Source organism: Papio anubis, chromosome 9 (genome assembly GCF_008728515.1).
Source record: "Papio anubis isolate 15944 chromosome 9, Panubis1.0, whole genome shotgun sequence".
Lineage (NCBI taxonomy): Eukaryota > Metazoa > Chordata > Mammalia > Primates > Cercopithecidae > Papio > Papio anubis.
Window position 1 is genome coordinate 90,946,155 of NC_044984.1, and position 16,216 is coordinate 90,962,370.

The following is a 16,216-nucleotide window of genomic DNA, read 5'->3' on the forward strand; positions in this document are numbered from 1 at the left end:
TTAACGTGTGGGATATACTTCTCCAAGAGGCAGGATGATCCAGAGTCAAAGAAAGCAGAGAAGGATTTAACTCTTCTAATTGCAATGGAACCACTAATTAATGTAAAGAGAAACAAAGGTTTGATCTTTCCTTTGGAAAACTATAAAGAAGGACAGTCGGTTCAAATTTATTTAAAAAAAATTGCTATTCATGGTGAGTATTTATTTGTCCGTTCAAAAATTTAGTTTGACGAAATATGCTCTTTTATAGATGTGGTGAGAGAAAGAATATTGAAGGCAGAGGGAGCAAGAGATACAAAGGCCCTGAGACAAGAGTGTGTTTGGTGATTGCAGGAATGGCATGGGGGCATGTGTGACCGAGTGTGGTAGGTGACAAGGCTAGAGAAGTAGCTGGGTGCTAGATGATGTGGTTCCTGGGTTTTGTAAGGATGCTAGATTATATTCTGAGTGACAGTTTTGAGTAGGGGAATGAGGTTCTATTTACCTTCTGGCTTAGTTGGATAAGAGGGAGGCCCGTAAGGCAATGAATCAGAGGACAAAGTCATCAGTTCATGTTAGGAAGGGAAGGTTTGGTAATCTCCTGTCTCTTTCCAGCCTGCAGTGTTTGCCATTCTAGGACTTTTCAAATCCTAAAAGTTATTTTGTGTGTAATTGAAAATCTGCAGTGTCTACTTTTTACACCAAAGAGAACTATTTAATTCCAGCTTTTTAATGTTTTGTCATGTTCTTAAAGTATTGTATGGCTTACCAGTTGCAGTAAGTAATTTGTACCAAGTAATGATATATATGCCTTCTACTGATTTCTGAATCAATGTTTTTATTATTTTTCTTTCAACTACCTTATTTTGTATGCATTTTAATATTATAAGCCTCTTCAGTTTCTTTTTGGACATAGCATACAAATGTTGGATTTATGATAATAATGGTCTATTTTTATTGGATTAGAGCCACTAAGATTAGTTTTCTTTTCTGTTTTTTTTTTTTTTTTGAGACAGAGTCTCACTCTGTTGCCCAGGCTGAAGTGCAGTGGCACGATCTTGGCTCACTGTAACTTCTGCCTCCTGGGTTCTCCTGCCTCAGCGTCCTGAGTAGCTGGGATTACAGTGGCGTGCCACCATGCCCAGCTAATTTTTGTATTTTTAGTAGAGACAGGGTTTCACTGTGTCGGCCAGGCTGGTCTCAAACTCCTGACCTCAAGTGATCCGTCTGCCTCAGCCTCCCAAAGTACTGGGATTACAGGCATAAGCCACTGCTCCCAGTCAAGATTAGTTTTCATATAGAAGTATTTAATTTGTCTTATTGACATGATATTTGCCCGCCTATCATTTGTGTCATTTTTGTAGCAATTTGTGTTTCTGTGCCTTTTCTATTTGAAATTTTGGAAGTGATTTTTTGTTTCATTTTCCTCTACTTTATGAATTTAGATACTTGTTTGAAGAATTGTGGATATTCAGAGGATATTTTCCATTTGGCGGCAACCTTGTATTTCTGTGTCTGCACTGCTCCCCAGGTGAAACAGCTATTTTAAATAATTTTTATTAGTGTGGAAGTAGGTTTTTGTGCCTAACTTAAGGCCAGAATTAAAATATCACAGCAATTACGCCTTGCTAAAATTTTATTTTGTTTAATCATTAGAATATAGGATTAAGTTAGATTCTGAGTTGTAGTTTTAAGTTTCGTTTTATTATTGTTGTCATTTTGAGTGTCTGTTCCTTTTTGGGAAATTCTCAGGCTGTGTTTCTAATAGTGAAGGAAAGGAGGCAGTGGTTTTTAAGAAGAGTTAATATGTTTAATGAAATACTGCTTTCAGTCCATGAGTACAAAGCCTTGTTATTATTGGAAGTCACTTTCCACACAATGGCCAGTATTTAAAAAATGACCTATCTGAGGGTACAAATGTTCAGGTAAAACTACTATAATATAGCAGTGGTTATTAAACAAATTTCAGGGATCCTCAGAAGCCTAACTTTGTGTGTTTTTTAAATTAATCTATTTGTTTTTAATTTTTATTTTAAGTTGGGGTACATGTGCAGGACATGCAGGTTTGTTACATAGGTAAACGTGTGCCATGGTGGTTTGCTGCACCTCCTACTTGTAAGTGAGAACATGTGGTATTTGGTTTTCTGTTCCTGTGTTAGTTTGCTGAGGATAATGGAGAAGCCCAGCTTTGAGTAGTAGCTCCCTAATCTGTTTTTGTTACTTTTGTATATAACACTGGTATTCTGATGAAATTTCATTTGAAAATTTGGTTATATTGTCATTTTTGAAAAGTATGTAAACCACAATTATAGAGTACTGTATTAACTTTTGCCCAGGTAAGTGAAGCACAGTAAGGGACTTGAGAAGTTCTGCTTTATAATATTTTTCATTTCGTCTGGGTTTGTCAGGATAAGTTATAACCTATGACAGGTATTTAATTTTTGAAAGAAAGGCGTTTGGCAGTAAATACATTATTACAGTGGGAGAGCTAACCATAAAATAGAGATCAAGGCTTAAAAAGGTAGGGAACTTTCCTTTATCCGTTTTTCTTTTCTTTTTCTTTTTCTTTTTTTTTTTTGAGACAAAGTCTTACTCTGTCACCCATGCTGGAGTGCAGTGGTGCGATCTCAGCTCACTCCAACCTCTGCCTCCCAGTTTCAAGCGATTCTCCTGCCTCAGCCTTCCGAATAGCTGGGATTACAGGTGTGCGCCACCTTGCCCAGCTAGTTTTTGTATTTTTAGTAGAGATGGGGTTTCACCATGTTGGACGGCTGGTCTCAAAATCCTGACCTCAGGTGATCTGCTCACCTCAGCCTCCCAACATGCTGGGATTACAGGTGTGTGAGCCACTGTGCCTGGCCTTCATTTATCTGTTTTGTTAAAATGATATATGTCTTAGTTCAATTCAATTCAATTCAATTTAATTCAATTCAATAAACATTTATTGATATCTGTCGTATTCCCAAACATTGTAGGAAGGTGCTACATATGCAAATTAGGTCTTAGAGCAGCCTCAGAGAGCTCCAGGTTTGGTATGTTTTAATCATAAACTCATTATTTTTCTAGTTTAACTATAATGAGTAACAATTTTCTTTTGCAAAAAGGCAAGTAGCTTGGATGAGAGAAGACATACTCATTCTGGCTCATCAATTGACACTCAGTGTGAGGTTCTGTTCAGCTTTTCCCTTTCCTTCTTGTCTCTACACTTTCCCAATTCCCCGTTGCTTCTCTAGTTACTAGTTCATCTACCCCTGCTCCAATTCCTTATTATTATTATTATTTTTGAGACAGAGTCTTGCTCTGTCACCCAAGCTGGAGTACAACGGTACAATTTTGGCTCACCACAACCTCTGCCTCCTGGGTTCAAGTGATTCTCGTGCCTCAGCCTCCCAAGTAGCTGGGACTACAGGCACATGACAACATGCCCAGCTACTTTTTATATTTTTAGTAGAGATGGGGGTTCGCCATGTTTGCCCGGCTTGCCAGTCTTGAACTGGTCAGGAGTCTTGAACTCCTGACCTCATGTGATCCACCTGCCTTGGCCTCCCAAAGTGCTGGGATTACAGGTCTGAGTCACCGCGCCTGTCCAATTCCTTATTATTTTAATGCAATAATTTTAAAAAGAGAAAAGTATATGTAAATTTCACAGTCGGATGGGAGTAATTGGTTTGCAAACTTGCCTAAAAGTGTTTGGGACTTTTCCTTTTAGAGAGGCAGAAGAGCATAGAGCATTCATTAAGAGTGAGGGATCTAGGTGGGACACGGTGGCTCACACTGTAATCCCAGCACTTTGGGTGGGCAAGGTGGGTACATCACTTAAGGCCAGGAGTTTGAGACCAGCCTGGCCAACATGGTGAAACGCTGTATCTAGTAAAAATACAAAAATGAGCTGGGTGTGGTGGTGCACACCTGTATTCCTAGCTACTTGGGAAGCTGAGGCACGAGAATCACTTGAACCTGCTGGGATGTGGAGGTTACAGTGAGCTGAGGTTGCGAGCCAAGATCGTGCCACTGCGCTCCAGCTTGAGCGACAGAGTGAGGCCCTGTTTCAAAAAAAAAAAAGAGTGAGGACTCTGGAGCTAGACTACTTAGGTTTGAATCCCTCCCATCTGCCACTCTTTAAGTCATTTCTTGTTGGGGAAAATCACTTAATCTCCTTGTGTTTCAGTTTGCTCCTCTGTAAAATGGGGAGGATCACACTAGGACTCCTCTCATAGGGTCATTATGAAGATTCAACGTGTTAGTATTTGTAAAGCTCTTAGAGTGTTGCTCGGCACACAGTAAATGTTATATACATATATTTTATTATTCCTACTCATTTACCTTCTCACTTTTGTTTTTAGGATGTTCAACCTGATAAAGAAATTGTTGTGGACGCGATAATGTTCCTATGGCAGAAATGCAAATTAGGAATTCAGCGGCTCAATATATCCAGAAATGACTATGCAAAATTCACCCAGAAAATCAGTACTAACAAAGTATTCCTTTTGCATTTCCTTTCACATGTTTTTTGCTATTGCTAATTCAAGTTGCCATACACATTTCAAATCTAATTTTTTCCTATTTTTCACCTGGTTAATGACTTTCATTTGCATATATACATATATAAAGAAGATATTCTTTCTAGTGCTGAGTGACTCTTTATTTTAATGTGTGTTCCCTGCACTCCTGTTCTAATTTTGTTTGTTGTGAGGTGTGAAGAGGTGTTTCAGGTCTTTTTTTTTTTTTTTGGCAGTCTCGCTCTGTCCTGGAGGCTGGAGTAGTACAGTGGCGTGATCTCGGCTCACTGCGACCTCTGCCTCCTGGGCTCAAGTGATCCTCCCCAGCTCAGCCTCCCTAGTGGCTGGGGCTACAGGCATACACCACCATGCCCAGCAATTTTGTTTTTTTTTTTGTGGATATGGGGTTTTACCATGTTGCCCAGGCTGGTCACAAAGTCCCGGGTTCAAGCAATCTGCTCATCTCAGCCTCCTAAAGTGTTTGGATTATTATAGGTATGAGCCACCACGCTTGGTCTTTTCAGGCTTTTTTTCTTTTTTTTCTTTTTTTTTTTTTAGATGGAGTCTTGCTCTGTCACGCAGGCTGGAGTGCAGTGGCACAATTTTGGCTAACTGCAACCTCTGCCTCCCGGGTTCAAGCAATTCTTCTGCCTCAGCCTCTGGAGTAGCTGAGATTACGGGCATCCACCACCATGGCCGGCTAATTTTTGTATTTTTAGTAGAGATGGGGTTTCACTATCTTGGCCAGGCTGGTCTTGAACTCCTGACCTCATGATCTACCGGCTTTGGTCTCCCAAAGTGCTGGGATTACAAGTGCGAGCCCCTGTGCCTGGCCTCAAGCTTTTAAGTGAAGAATAAATATAGTATGGGCCAGGCGCAGGGGCTCATACCTGTAATCCCAGAACTTTGGGAGACCGAGGCAGGTGGATCACCTGAGGTCAGGAGTTCGAGACCAGCCTGGTCAACATGGTGAAACCCTGTTTCTACTAAAAATACAAAAATTAGCCAGACATGTTGGTGTGTGCCTGCATACCCAGCTACTCGGGAGGCTGAGGCAGGAGGATTGCTTGAACCCAGGAGGCAGAGGTTGCAGTGAGCTGAGATCACCCCATTGCATTCCAGCCTGGGCAACAGAGTGAAACTCCGTCTCAAAAAAATAAATAAATAAAAATAAAAAATAAATATAGTGTATCTGAGGTCATATAACCTTGGTTAAATTCAAAAAGAAGATTAATAATAGAGAATACAGAGAAGTAAGAGTGTCAGGTTTTCTCCGTCCTGCAATAATATATTTAGACTATTTAAAAGAGCTACTTTATAGGAGGGAGAAGGGTGTGCATTTGAATATTATAACCTGGAAACTTAGGAGAAAAGATTTTAGTAATTACAAATATCGTAGCTTTGGTAATTTGGAAGCTGCATAAGATTAGCTACATTAGTATGCATAGGTGTGATTTTTGTCATGTACTCTGTTAAGTAATAATGTGAGTACATAAATACCATTTTATCATCTCAGGTCCCAAAATGTGATAGTTGGTTTTATGTGCTAAACTTTGGGGATACAGGCATGAAAGACAATTTCTTTCTCTCTCTCTCTTTTTTTTGTTTCGAGACAGAGACTCGCTGTTTCACCCAGGCTGGAGTGCAGAGGCACGATCCTCGCCCACTGCAATCTCCACCTCTCGGGTTCAAGTGATTCTCCTGCCTCAGCCTTCAGAGTAGCTGGGATTACAGGTGTGCGCCACCACGCTGGCTACTTTTTGTATTTTTAATAGAGACGGGGTTTCACCATATAGACCAGGCTCATCTCGAATTCCTGACCTCAAGTGATCCACCCGCCTCAGCCTCTCAAAGTGCTGGGATTACAGGCGTGAGCCACCACACCCGGCCATGAAAGACAATCTAAGGCACCTGATGTGGAGCCTGAAACACCTACTTCCCCCTCACTCATAAGGAGGATGTTGATAGTAATCATAATAGCTGCTTTGAATGGACAGTGAGAACTTTTGAGGATACAGATACTATTCACTGATACGTACAAATAACAGATCATAAATTTCCCATGATGGCTATAGATGTGCAGACTCTAAACTTAAATGAATCTACTTTATGAATTTATATAAACAGATTGATTACTAAATATCATTTTAAAAGGATTACTGAGTTTTATTTATAATTAAGACATTAATAAAGAGGGGTACCTGTGTAATATTTCCATATGATTAGAACATGGTTTTTTTTCAAAGAAGTATAAGTTTTGAAAAATGTGACTATTTGTACAGTTTTATATACTCTTAATTGATTTTGCTGTGTATTTTCTCTTTTTAGTGGATTTATCTTCTGTGGCAGATAAATGAAGTAATTCACTGCTATAAAATGGAAGACATTGACATTGTGGTAGTGGCAGAAGTCACATTACGGTTAAGTGAAATATTGGAATCTTTAGGAAGCCCAGGAAGAAAATTTAAACAATCTCTAGGTAAAATGTTGGCTGAAAAATTGTATACATATGTAAATACCATATATATAGGTATGATACCAAATACAGGATAACTTCTACTAATGGAAACTAGGCACTTTAATGTTATGCTTCATTGAGGATTTATAATTAGAGATAGATAATAATATAGTTTCATCCAGTGGATGTTAGGAAGGTTTCATGCTCTCTGGTTCAATGAGGGACAAAACCCTTTTTGTTGCCAGGCGCGGTGACTCACGCCTGTAATCCCAGCACTTTGGGAGGCCGAAGCGGGCGGATCACCTGAGGTCGGGAATCCAAGACCAGTCTGACCAACATGGAGAAACCCCTTCTCTACTAAAAATACAGAATTAGCTGGGCGTGGTGGCACATGCTTATAATCCCAGCTACTAGGGAGGCTGAGGCAGGAGAATTGCTTAAACCTGGGAGGTGGAGGTTGCGGTGAGCCGAGATCGTGCCATTGCACTCCAGCCTGGGCAACAAGAGTGAAACTCCGTCTCAGGAAAAAAAACACAAACCCTTTTTGTCTTCTCATATTCCTTTTCTCTCCTTTTCTCTGTTCCTAATTGCTACCTACTCCCCTTTACTCCTCTCTCTTTCTTTCTTTTTTTCCTTTCTCTTTTTTTTTTTGAGATGGAGTTTTGCTCTGTCACCCAGGCTGGAGTGCAGTGGCACAATCTCAGCTCACTGCAAGCTCCACCTCCCAGGTTCAAGCGATTCTCCCACCTCAGCCTCCCGAGTAGCTGGGATTACAGGTGCCCGCCACCATGCCTGGCTAATTTTTGTATTTTTAGTAGAGACAGGGTTTCACTATGTTGGCCACACTGCTTTCAAACTTCTGACCTCAAGTGATCCACCTGCCCTGGCCTCCCAAAGGTTTGGGATTGCAGATGTGAGCCACCGCACCTGGCCACCTCTCTTCTCTTTTATCTTCCTTTGTTTTCCTCCCCTTCCATTTCCCATAAGAGTGAATGCTTGAAGGAAGATTCTGTTTTGGACACTGTCATATTCTTGGCACTCACCACATCACCTGACACAGTGTAGGAGATCAAGTAAGTACTTGTTGAATGGATCAGTGTCATTCTACTTTCTCCTTTTTTATTTTCTTTCTTCTAATTCCTTTCTCTTAAAATTCTTTCTTCATTTATTGTTTCTCCTCTACTTTCTCTCTTCTTATCCTTATCATCTTTCTCTTTTTGCTTTCATTTCCTAGTCCCCCAGCCCCCATTCTTCCTGTCTCAACGCCTTTTTCTTCTCCTTCATTCTCTTCTCCATTCAGGAGATGTCTTCTCTCAAAGGATGGCCTTCTGCTCTGACCTCCTTGTTCTTTGTTCTGCCTCTGGTTGCAGCCCTGTACTGTATTTAATGGAGTGGGGATTAATGTGGAGGGCTCCATAGAGGGTATTTACTTTGCTGTTTCACCCCACTTATAGAGCATGTATGACATCTGGAGGACTCCGTAATAAAGTTATTGTTTACTCGGAGATTCACTAATCTGGCTCTGCCTGTCTTCCGCTGTTGAGTGTGGCTTTTCAGATGAAGTTTTAGAGCCATGGTTCTCAAATTTTGATTGTTATCAATATCACCTGAAAGGTTGTTAAAAACGTAAGGCCCAAGCTCTGTCCTACTTCAGCTAGCCTGGACCTTCTCAGTCTTTATTCGTTTCCCAGGTGAATTTGATATAGATCGAAGTTTGACAACCATCATTTAAAAGTTTCTTGCCAGGCCGGGCGCGGTGGCTCAAGCCTGTAATCCCAGCACTTTGGGAGGCCGAGACGGGCGGATCACGAGGTCAGGAGATCGAGACCATCCTGGCTAACACGGTGAAACGCCGTCTCTACTAAAAAATACAAAAAACTAGCCGGGCGAGGTGGCGGGCGCCTGTAGTCCCAGCTACTCGGGAGGCTGAGGCAGGAGAATGGCGGGAACCCGGGAGGCGGAGCTTGCAGTGAGCTGAGATCCGGCCACCGCACTCCAGCCTGGGCGACAGAGCGAGACTCAGTCTCAAAAAAAATAAAATAAAATAAAAGTTTCTTGCCATCGAACACATTCATTGGCCTCAGGTCGTATTTCTGAAATGTCCTGGCTGAAAATGCTTTTTTTTCCTTTTAAAAACTTTTGTTATGCAGAACTTTAAATATAGAGAGAAAAAATAAATCACCATTATGCATCATCCAGCACCAATAATTATCAACATCTTTTTCAATCTTATTTCATCTCTCCCTGCAACATTTCCCCCTCTATGAGTATTTTAAAACAGATATGTAATTTTTCCAGCAAATACCACCCCACCATATGTATGTATGTGTATCCAACTATTTATCTAACAGATAAGGATTTTTTTTTTTAACATAAAACCACAGTGCTGTTATTATATCTTACAAAATGGGGAATAATTCCCATGTCCCTGATTGTATTCAAAAATATCTTTTAAAGTTGGTTTGTTCCAATCAGAATCCAAACAAGGCCCACACATTGTATTTTCTTGACATGTCTCTTAAATCTCTATAATCTCTAATGGTTTCTCTCCTTCCCACTCCCCTTTCGAGACATTTATCTTTTGAAGAAACTGAGTCATTATCCTGTGGGATTTTCCACATTCTGGATTTGGCTATTTCCCTCCATGTGATGTTGGTTAACTTGCTTCTCACCTGGTAGTTAGATCTGGATGCTTACTTAGATTCTGGTGATACTTTGTTAAGAAGAATTCTTGCCAATTGTCTTATTTTTCAGCAACAGTACTTCATAGGTAGTGCTATTTACTCCCTTGCATTGAATCAGGAGGCACACCATGCCTAGTTATCCCACTTTCTGTGCTATAAAGATTTATCTGTGAGTTCAGGTCTAGGTTGGTTCCCCAGAAGCAGGTTCTGAGATAATGATTTGAGTGAAGTAGTTTATTTGGGACTTTATCCAGGGAAGCACAGTGGAGAAGTGAGACGGGGAGGAAAGGAAGCCCCAGGTAATGCACCGTAAGTTAATGAGAAGGCTGCTGTTGTGAGTTCAGGGCCTATTCCCATGAGGGACCTCTAGGAGCCCATATAGAACAAATACAATGAAGTTGTATTTCTACAGATTTTATCTGCCATTGGTAGAGGGCCGTTAGGAGACTGGGGGTAAGAAGCCAGGAGGGACTCCTAACTTCTCTCATTCCTTTTGCATTTATTACACTGCAGTCTTCAATGAAGAACTTACTTCATCACCTGTTTGGCTAGTCTGATTATTTTTGAGTATGTAATGGACATTATTATTTCTAAATATTTTGTAGAAATAATTGAGGCTTTGGATGATGTTTTTCTAGGGAAGATTTATGCTTGCTTTTAAAACTAGATGCATGAAGGCACTAATACTCTAGGATCCCATTATTCCAGTTTGAGGGATTAAGATATTTTGAAGATGAAATGCTTTCTCCTTGAAGATCTATTTCCAGTTCACCCTAACTTCTTTTGCTTCTCATCTTTGGTGGGCCCTGGATACCAATCCCTGTTGCTTTTCTCTCAAGGCTATCAGAGGTATCACTCAGTTTCTCAGCTTCTCTCTCCAGAATTGACATAAGCCCCAGTGGGAAAAGTAGCTCTGATGTGTTCTATACTTTCTGTCCTCCCTTTCCAAGATTCAGATGTGACTCTGTGATACTATGATATATATATGTATCTATGCAGTTGACCCTTGAACAACATGAGGGTTAGGGGCACCCATCCTAAATCCATGTTTTGGCTCCTCCAAAACTTAACTCTGATAGCCTGCTGTGGACTGGAAACCTTCCCAATAACATAAACCATCAATGAACACATGTATTTTGTATGCTATATATATATAAATAATTATTTTTGTCCACAGTTCCTGGCTCATGACTCCCATAGTTCTCATTTCCTAAGTGACTAAAACAACAAGCATACCTTTTGTTCAAGAGTGGCTTTTTGTCCTTGGTTCCTGAAGTAGTTTCAGATCAGCTTTGGAGCATTAAAAGTGAAAGAGAGTCTTTTGTTACAATGTTAGGGCACATTAGGCCTCAGAAGCAGACCTCAGAAAACAATCTCTCTCTTTCTCTCTTTCTCTCTCTCTCTGACTTTCTACTTTCCTCCTTTCACCTGCTCCTTTTTCTCTTCAAGGATGGCCATAGAAACTGAAAATATAATCTTCTCCTGCCTCTCTGTCTTGGAGTTGATCATAAAGAAATTCTCTAACCTACCTTGTCTGACTGTAGGACATAAGACTCATTTCAGAAGGGGTCCTGCCCCATACCCAGGAGGAAGGAATGTGGTACAGCAAGGCCAAGAAGAATCTGAACAGACAGGCCTTGCTGGGTATCTTAGTCCATTTTCTGTTGCTTATAACAGAATACCCGAAACTGAGTAATTTATAAAGAAAAAGACCTTATTTCTTACAGTTGTGGAGGCTGAGAAATGCAAAGTCTAGGGGCTGCATCTGGTGAGGGCTTTCTTACTCATGGAGACTTTCTGCAGTGTCTGAGGTGGTGCAGGGCATCAATGATAGGGGGCTGAGGAAGCTACCTCAGGAATCTCTTCCTTTTTTTTTTTTTTTCCTTTGAGACAGAGTCTCACTCTTTCACCCAGGCTGGAGTGCGGTGGCACGATCTTGGCTCACTGCAGCCTCCGCCTCCTGGGTTCAAGTGATTCTCTCGCCTCAGCCTCCCGAGTAGCTGGGATTACAGGCATGAGCCACCACGCCAGCTAATTTTTTTTTTTTATTTTTAGTAGAGACAGAGTTTCACCATGTTGGCCAGGCTAGTCTTGAATTCCTGACCTCAGGTGATCCACCCGCCTCGGCCTCCCAAAGTGCTGAGATTATAGGTATGAGCCACTGCACCCGACCTCTTCCTCTTCTTATAAAGTCACCAGTCCAGTCGGGGTGGGGGGTTAGGGGAAGGATAGCATTAGGAGGAATACCTAATATAGATAATGGGTTGATGGGTGCAGCAAACCACCGTGGCATGTGTATACCTATGTAACCTGCACGTCCTGCACATGTATCCCAGAACTTAAAGTATAATAAATTAAAAAAAGATACAAAACTCTGAAATGACATAAAACAGGACCAGTAAGTAAAATATGAGTGAGTGTAAGGTATTTTTTGAAAAATAAACTTAATATATTTCCAGAAAAAAAAAATAAAGTCACCAGTCCCACTCCCATGATAACTCATCAATCCATTAACCTGTTAATCCATTAGTCTATGAATGAGTTAGCCTATTCATGTGAGGAGAGCCCTCGTGACCCAGTCATCTCTTATGGGATCCATCTCTCAATACTACCACATTGAGGATTAAATTTCAACATGAGTTTGGAGGAGACAAATATTCAAATCATAGCAATAGGCTTCTAAAGGGTATTAGATCATACCCTTTTTGTCCAATCACATTTCTGCACAGCTGTACATCCGTCAATTTATGCGTATCTAATGAAGTCTCCATAAAAGGTCCATGAGGACATGGTGTAGAGAACTTCTGGATAGCTGAGCACTTGGAGGTTCCTGGGGGGTGGTGGTCCTGAGAGGGCAAGGAAGTGCCATGCCCCTTCCTTTATGCCTTGTGCTATGTATCTCTTTATCTGTATCCTTTGTAATAACCTTTATGATAAAATGATAAACATAACTGTTTCCCTGAGTTCTGTGAGCCACTCTTGCAAATTAATCAGACCCAGGAAGGGGACCATGGGAACCTTAGTTTGTAGCCAGTTGGTCAGAAGCACAGGTAAAACCAGCTGGGGCTTATGGTCAGCTTTGGAAGCAGGGAGCAGGGTGGGGGGCAGCAGCAGTCTCATGGGACTGAGTCCTCAATCTGTGTGATCTGACTCTATCTGCAAGGTAGTGTTGGAAGTGAACAGGGTTGGAGAATACCCAGCTGGTGTCCACTGCAGAATTGGTTGCATGTTTGGTATGTGGGGACCCCCCCACTCCACATTTGGTTACAGAAATCTTGTTGATTGTTGTGGCATGAGAACAGGGAAAAATTGTTTTTTATCTCCACACTTCCTTCCTAAGATCCTGGCCATGTATGTATGTATGTATGTATGTATGTATGTATTTATTTATTTTCACCATCTTTTTAGTTTGTAGATTAAAAAATATATAGTTTCCAGCTTTTCTTCAGCCAAGAGAATTTTTCTACATTATCCATTACTGATTACTTTTTAAAAATGTCTATTTCTGGCCGGGCACAGTGGCTCATGCCTATAATCCCAGCACTTTGGTAGGCTGAGCCAGGTGGATCACATGAGGTCAGGAGTTCAAGACCAGCATGGCCAACATGGTGAAACTCTGCTTCTACTAAAAATATAAAAATTAGCCAAGCATGGTGGCATGTGCCTTTAGTCCCAGCTCCTCGGGAGGCTGAGGCAGGAGAATCACCTGAACCTGGGAGGTGGAGGTTACAGCCGAGATCACACCACTGCACTCTAGCCTGGGCAACAGAGTGAGACTCCATCTCAAAAAAACCAAACAAACAAACAAAAAAAGAAGTCTATTTGTTACTTAATGTTATTGTTTTATTTACTAGTTACTGTGGGGGAGATTATTGTTTTATATCATTATAAATGGGCTAAATAAAATTTAAGTTATTGATTCTTTGTCAACATGTTTCATTTCTGAAGAGCTAATCAATATTGGAGCATAATCCATTTATACATTTGAAAATTTCTATATTTATGTAATGAGAGGTTGTCCCCATTTAGATATATAAATTCTTATAACTTCTAAGAATGTTATTCTTAGCACCTTGTTGCCACATAAAACATAAAGTACAAGTCTTCTCTGATATTTGTCCAAATTGATGACGTTTCTATGCTGTTATTTTCTGAAAGCTTATTTATTTATTTATTTATTTATATTTTGAGATGAAGTCTTGCTCTGTCACCCAGGCTGGAGTGATAGTGGCTTGATCTTGGCTCACTGCAACCTCTGCCTTCTGGGTTCAAGCAGTTCTCCTGCCTCAGCACCCCCTAGTAGCTGGGATTACAGGCATGCGCCACCACGCCTGGCTAATTTTTGTATTTTTAGTAGAGGTGGGGTTTCATCATGTTGGCCAGGCTGGTCTCGAACTCCTGACCTCAGGTGATCTACTCGCCTCGGCCTCCCAAAGTGCTGGGATTACAGGTGTAAGCCGCCGCACCTGGCCTCTGAAAGATTTTAAATGGACCTTATAGAATACAGAGAAAGATGATATTGATTTGTTGATATATATTTGATTTGGTTTGTTACAAGATTTTTTAAAAATTACCTTATAGAAGAAAAAAATTTAATTACATGGAGTAAATAATTTAGTGCTTAGTCACATTCTAGTGTGAATCATTTCTAAGATTATGGGTAATTAAAAAGTAATTAATTTAGCATAAAGTTTTTTATGATTATGATTCACTGCTATATTTCCATTTTTCTCTTTCCTCCTTTTTATTCCTCTGGTCCTTCCTTCTTTTGTTTCCTCCTCGCTCTTGCCTTGTCCTCTTCCTCTTCTTACTTTTCCTTTTTTTTCCATCTCCTCTTTTTCTTTCCCTGCCATCCTTCATTGCCTTCCTCTTTTCTTTCTTTTCCAGACGTACCTTTAAGAGAAGGGACTAATGAATTCCCTGGAGCTCCGAAAGGGACCACAGGAATTCTTCCAATATTACAGGTATTACTACATATTTAGAAAATTTAGGTGAAACATGAATTTTTATTTTCAAATAATATTAAATTTGTAAATGCATAATGGTTAATTGTAGAAATAATTTTGAATATTTAAAATTTGAGGATTATATGGTTTTATATATTGAGAACTATAGGGACATTTTTCTACCTTTTATGAAGAATATTGTAATGAAGCCCCATTATAATTTACTATTTCCTCATATGCTAGCTTAAGAAACAAAATATTACTAGTATAGATAAAACTCACCTTCTCTGCTAACCTCTCTTGATCACCTTGCCTTTCCCCTACCTAGGAGTAACCCCTGTCCTCAATAATAATGTCTTCAAGATATTTGTATAAAAGATATTTATATAATACAGAGATGTAAATGACTTTTCTGGACTTTTAATAACATGCCACCACCCCTCACATTTATATTTGGGAGCCCTCTGAAATATAAGAATAAGTGCTAATTTTAAAAGTGTTATTTTATCTATTCTCTTCCATACTTGGTATAATAGATAAAGTCCTAAGAAATGGTACCAATCAAATGCCATCATGAATGTACAGGAGGACTGTGGGGTCATTCTGAATTTACTTTCCAAATGCATGTTCCTCTTCTAATGCTAAGTTTCAGGGGATGCAAACTGCGTACTTTATGCTGTCTTGTGTCTTCTGAAGAGAGTTAGATTTGAGAAATCTTAAATTGAGAACAGAGACTGACTTGCATAAGAGATATGAGGTGGCATAATAGCTGTCTGCCAATGTTTTTCCCAGGGATCACTCACAGTGTCTGCTAAGTATGCAGCTTCCTATTTCTCACTCCAGACATGTGCAATCATAACTTCAGGTGTGAGATTCTTAAAAGTTCCTCCGGTAGATTTTTTTTTTTTTTTTTGGGGCGGAGCCTTGCTCTGCTGCCCAGGCTGGAGTGCAGTGGTGCGATCTCAGCTCACTGCAACCGCTGCCTCCCGGGTTCAAGCGAGTCTCCTGACTCAGCCTCCCAAGTAGCTGGGACTACAGGTGTGTGCCACCACACCTGGCTAATTTTTTGTATTTTTAGTGGAGATGGGGTTTCACCATGTTAGCCAGGATGGTCTCGATCTCCTGACCTCGTGATCTGCCCACTTCAGCTTCCCAACGTGCTGGGATTACAGGTGTGAGCCATCGCGCCCAGCCTCTCTGGTAGATTTTTAAGGACATTAGAGTTTGAGAATCACTGGCTTATGGGCTAGCACTTATTCTCTGAGGCAGAGTAGGGCAGATATAGAAATCCTACTCATAGGTACAGAGTGCTAGATTTTGCCTTGAGAGAGAAATTTTCTGGCAATTAAAACCACTATAAGAAATGGATTTCTTTTAAGGTGGCAATTTTCCCACAACAAAGAAACAAGAGACCATTTATGAACTTTTGATATTATTATTTAAATAAGAAAAATGTACCCTCTCTGAAAGATGATTTATTACCATCTGCTGGGAAATCGTCAAAATAAATACAGAGAAGTCTGTGATGACAACAGTGTGAATTGTACCCCCTAAAGTTATGCAATACACAATCTGCTCAGCTGTACTGCGCATATGGTAGACATAGTTTCTTTGGCATGGTCGAAGAGCGCAGCATTTGGTGTGGAAACC

General features: G+C 40.4%; 1 protein-coding gene across 3 annotated transcripts in view; it reads left to right on the top strand.

Moving 5' to 3' along the window:
* CFAP54 (cilia and flagella associated protein 54) overlaps positions 1-16,216 on the top strand; it is a 370,431-nt gene that overhangs the window by 44,686 nt on the left and 309,529 nt on the right. For all 3 annotated transcript variants that reach the window (XM_017946132.3, XM_021922809.2, XM_021922810.2), the window contains 5 exons: positions 28-193; positions 1,425-1,510; positions 4,323-4,457; positions 6,807-6,957; positions 14,508-14,584. In XM_017946132.3, coding sequence (XP_017801621.3) covers positions 28-193; positions 1,425-1,510; positions 4,323-4,457; positions 6,807-6,957; positions 14,508-14,584 — 615 coding nt within the window. The remainder of the gene's footprint in view (positions 1-27; positions 194-1,424; positions 1,511-4,322; positions 4,458-6,806; positions 6,958-14,507; positions 14,585-16,216) is intronic.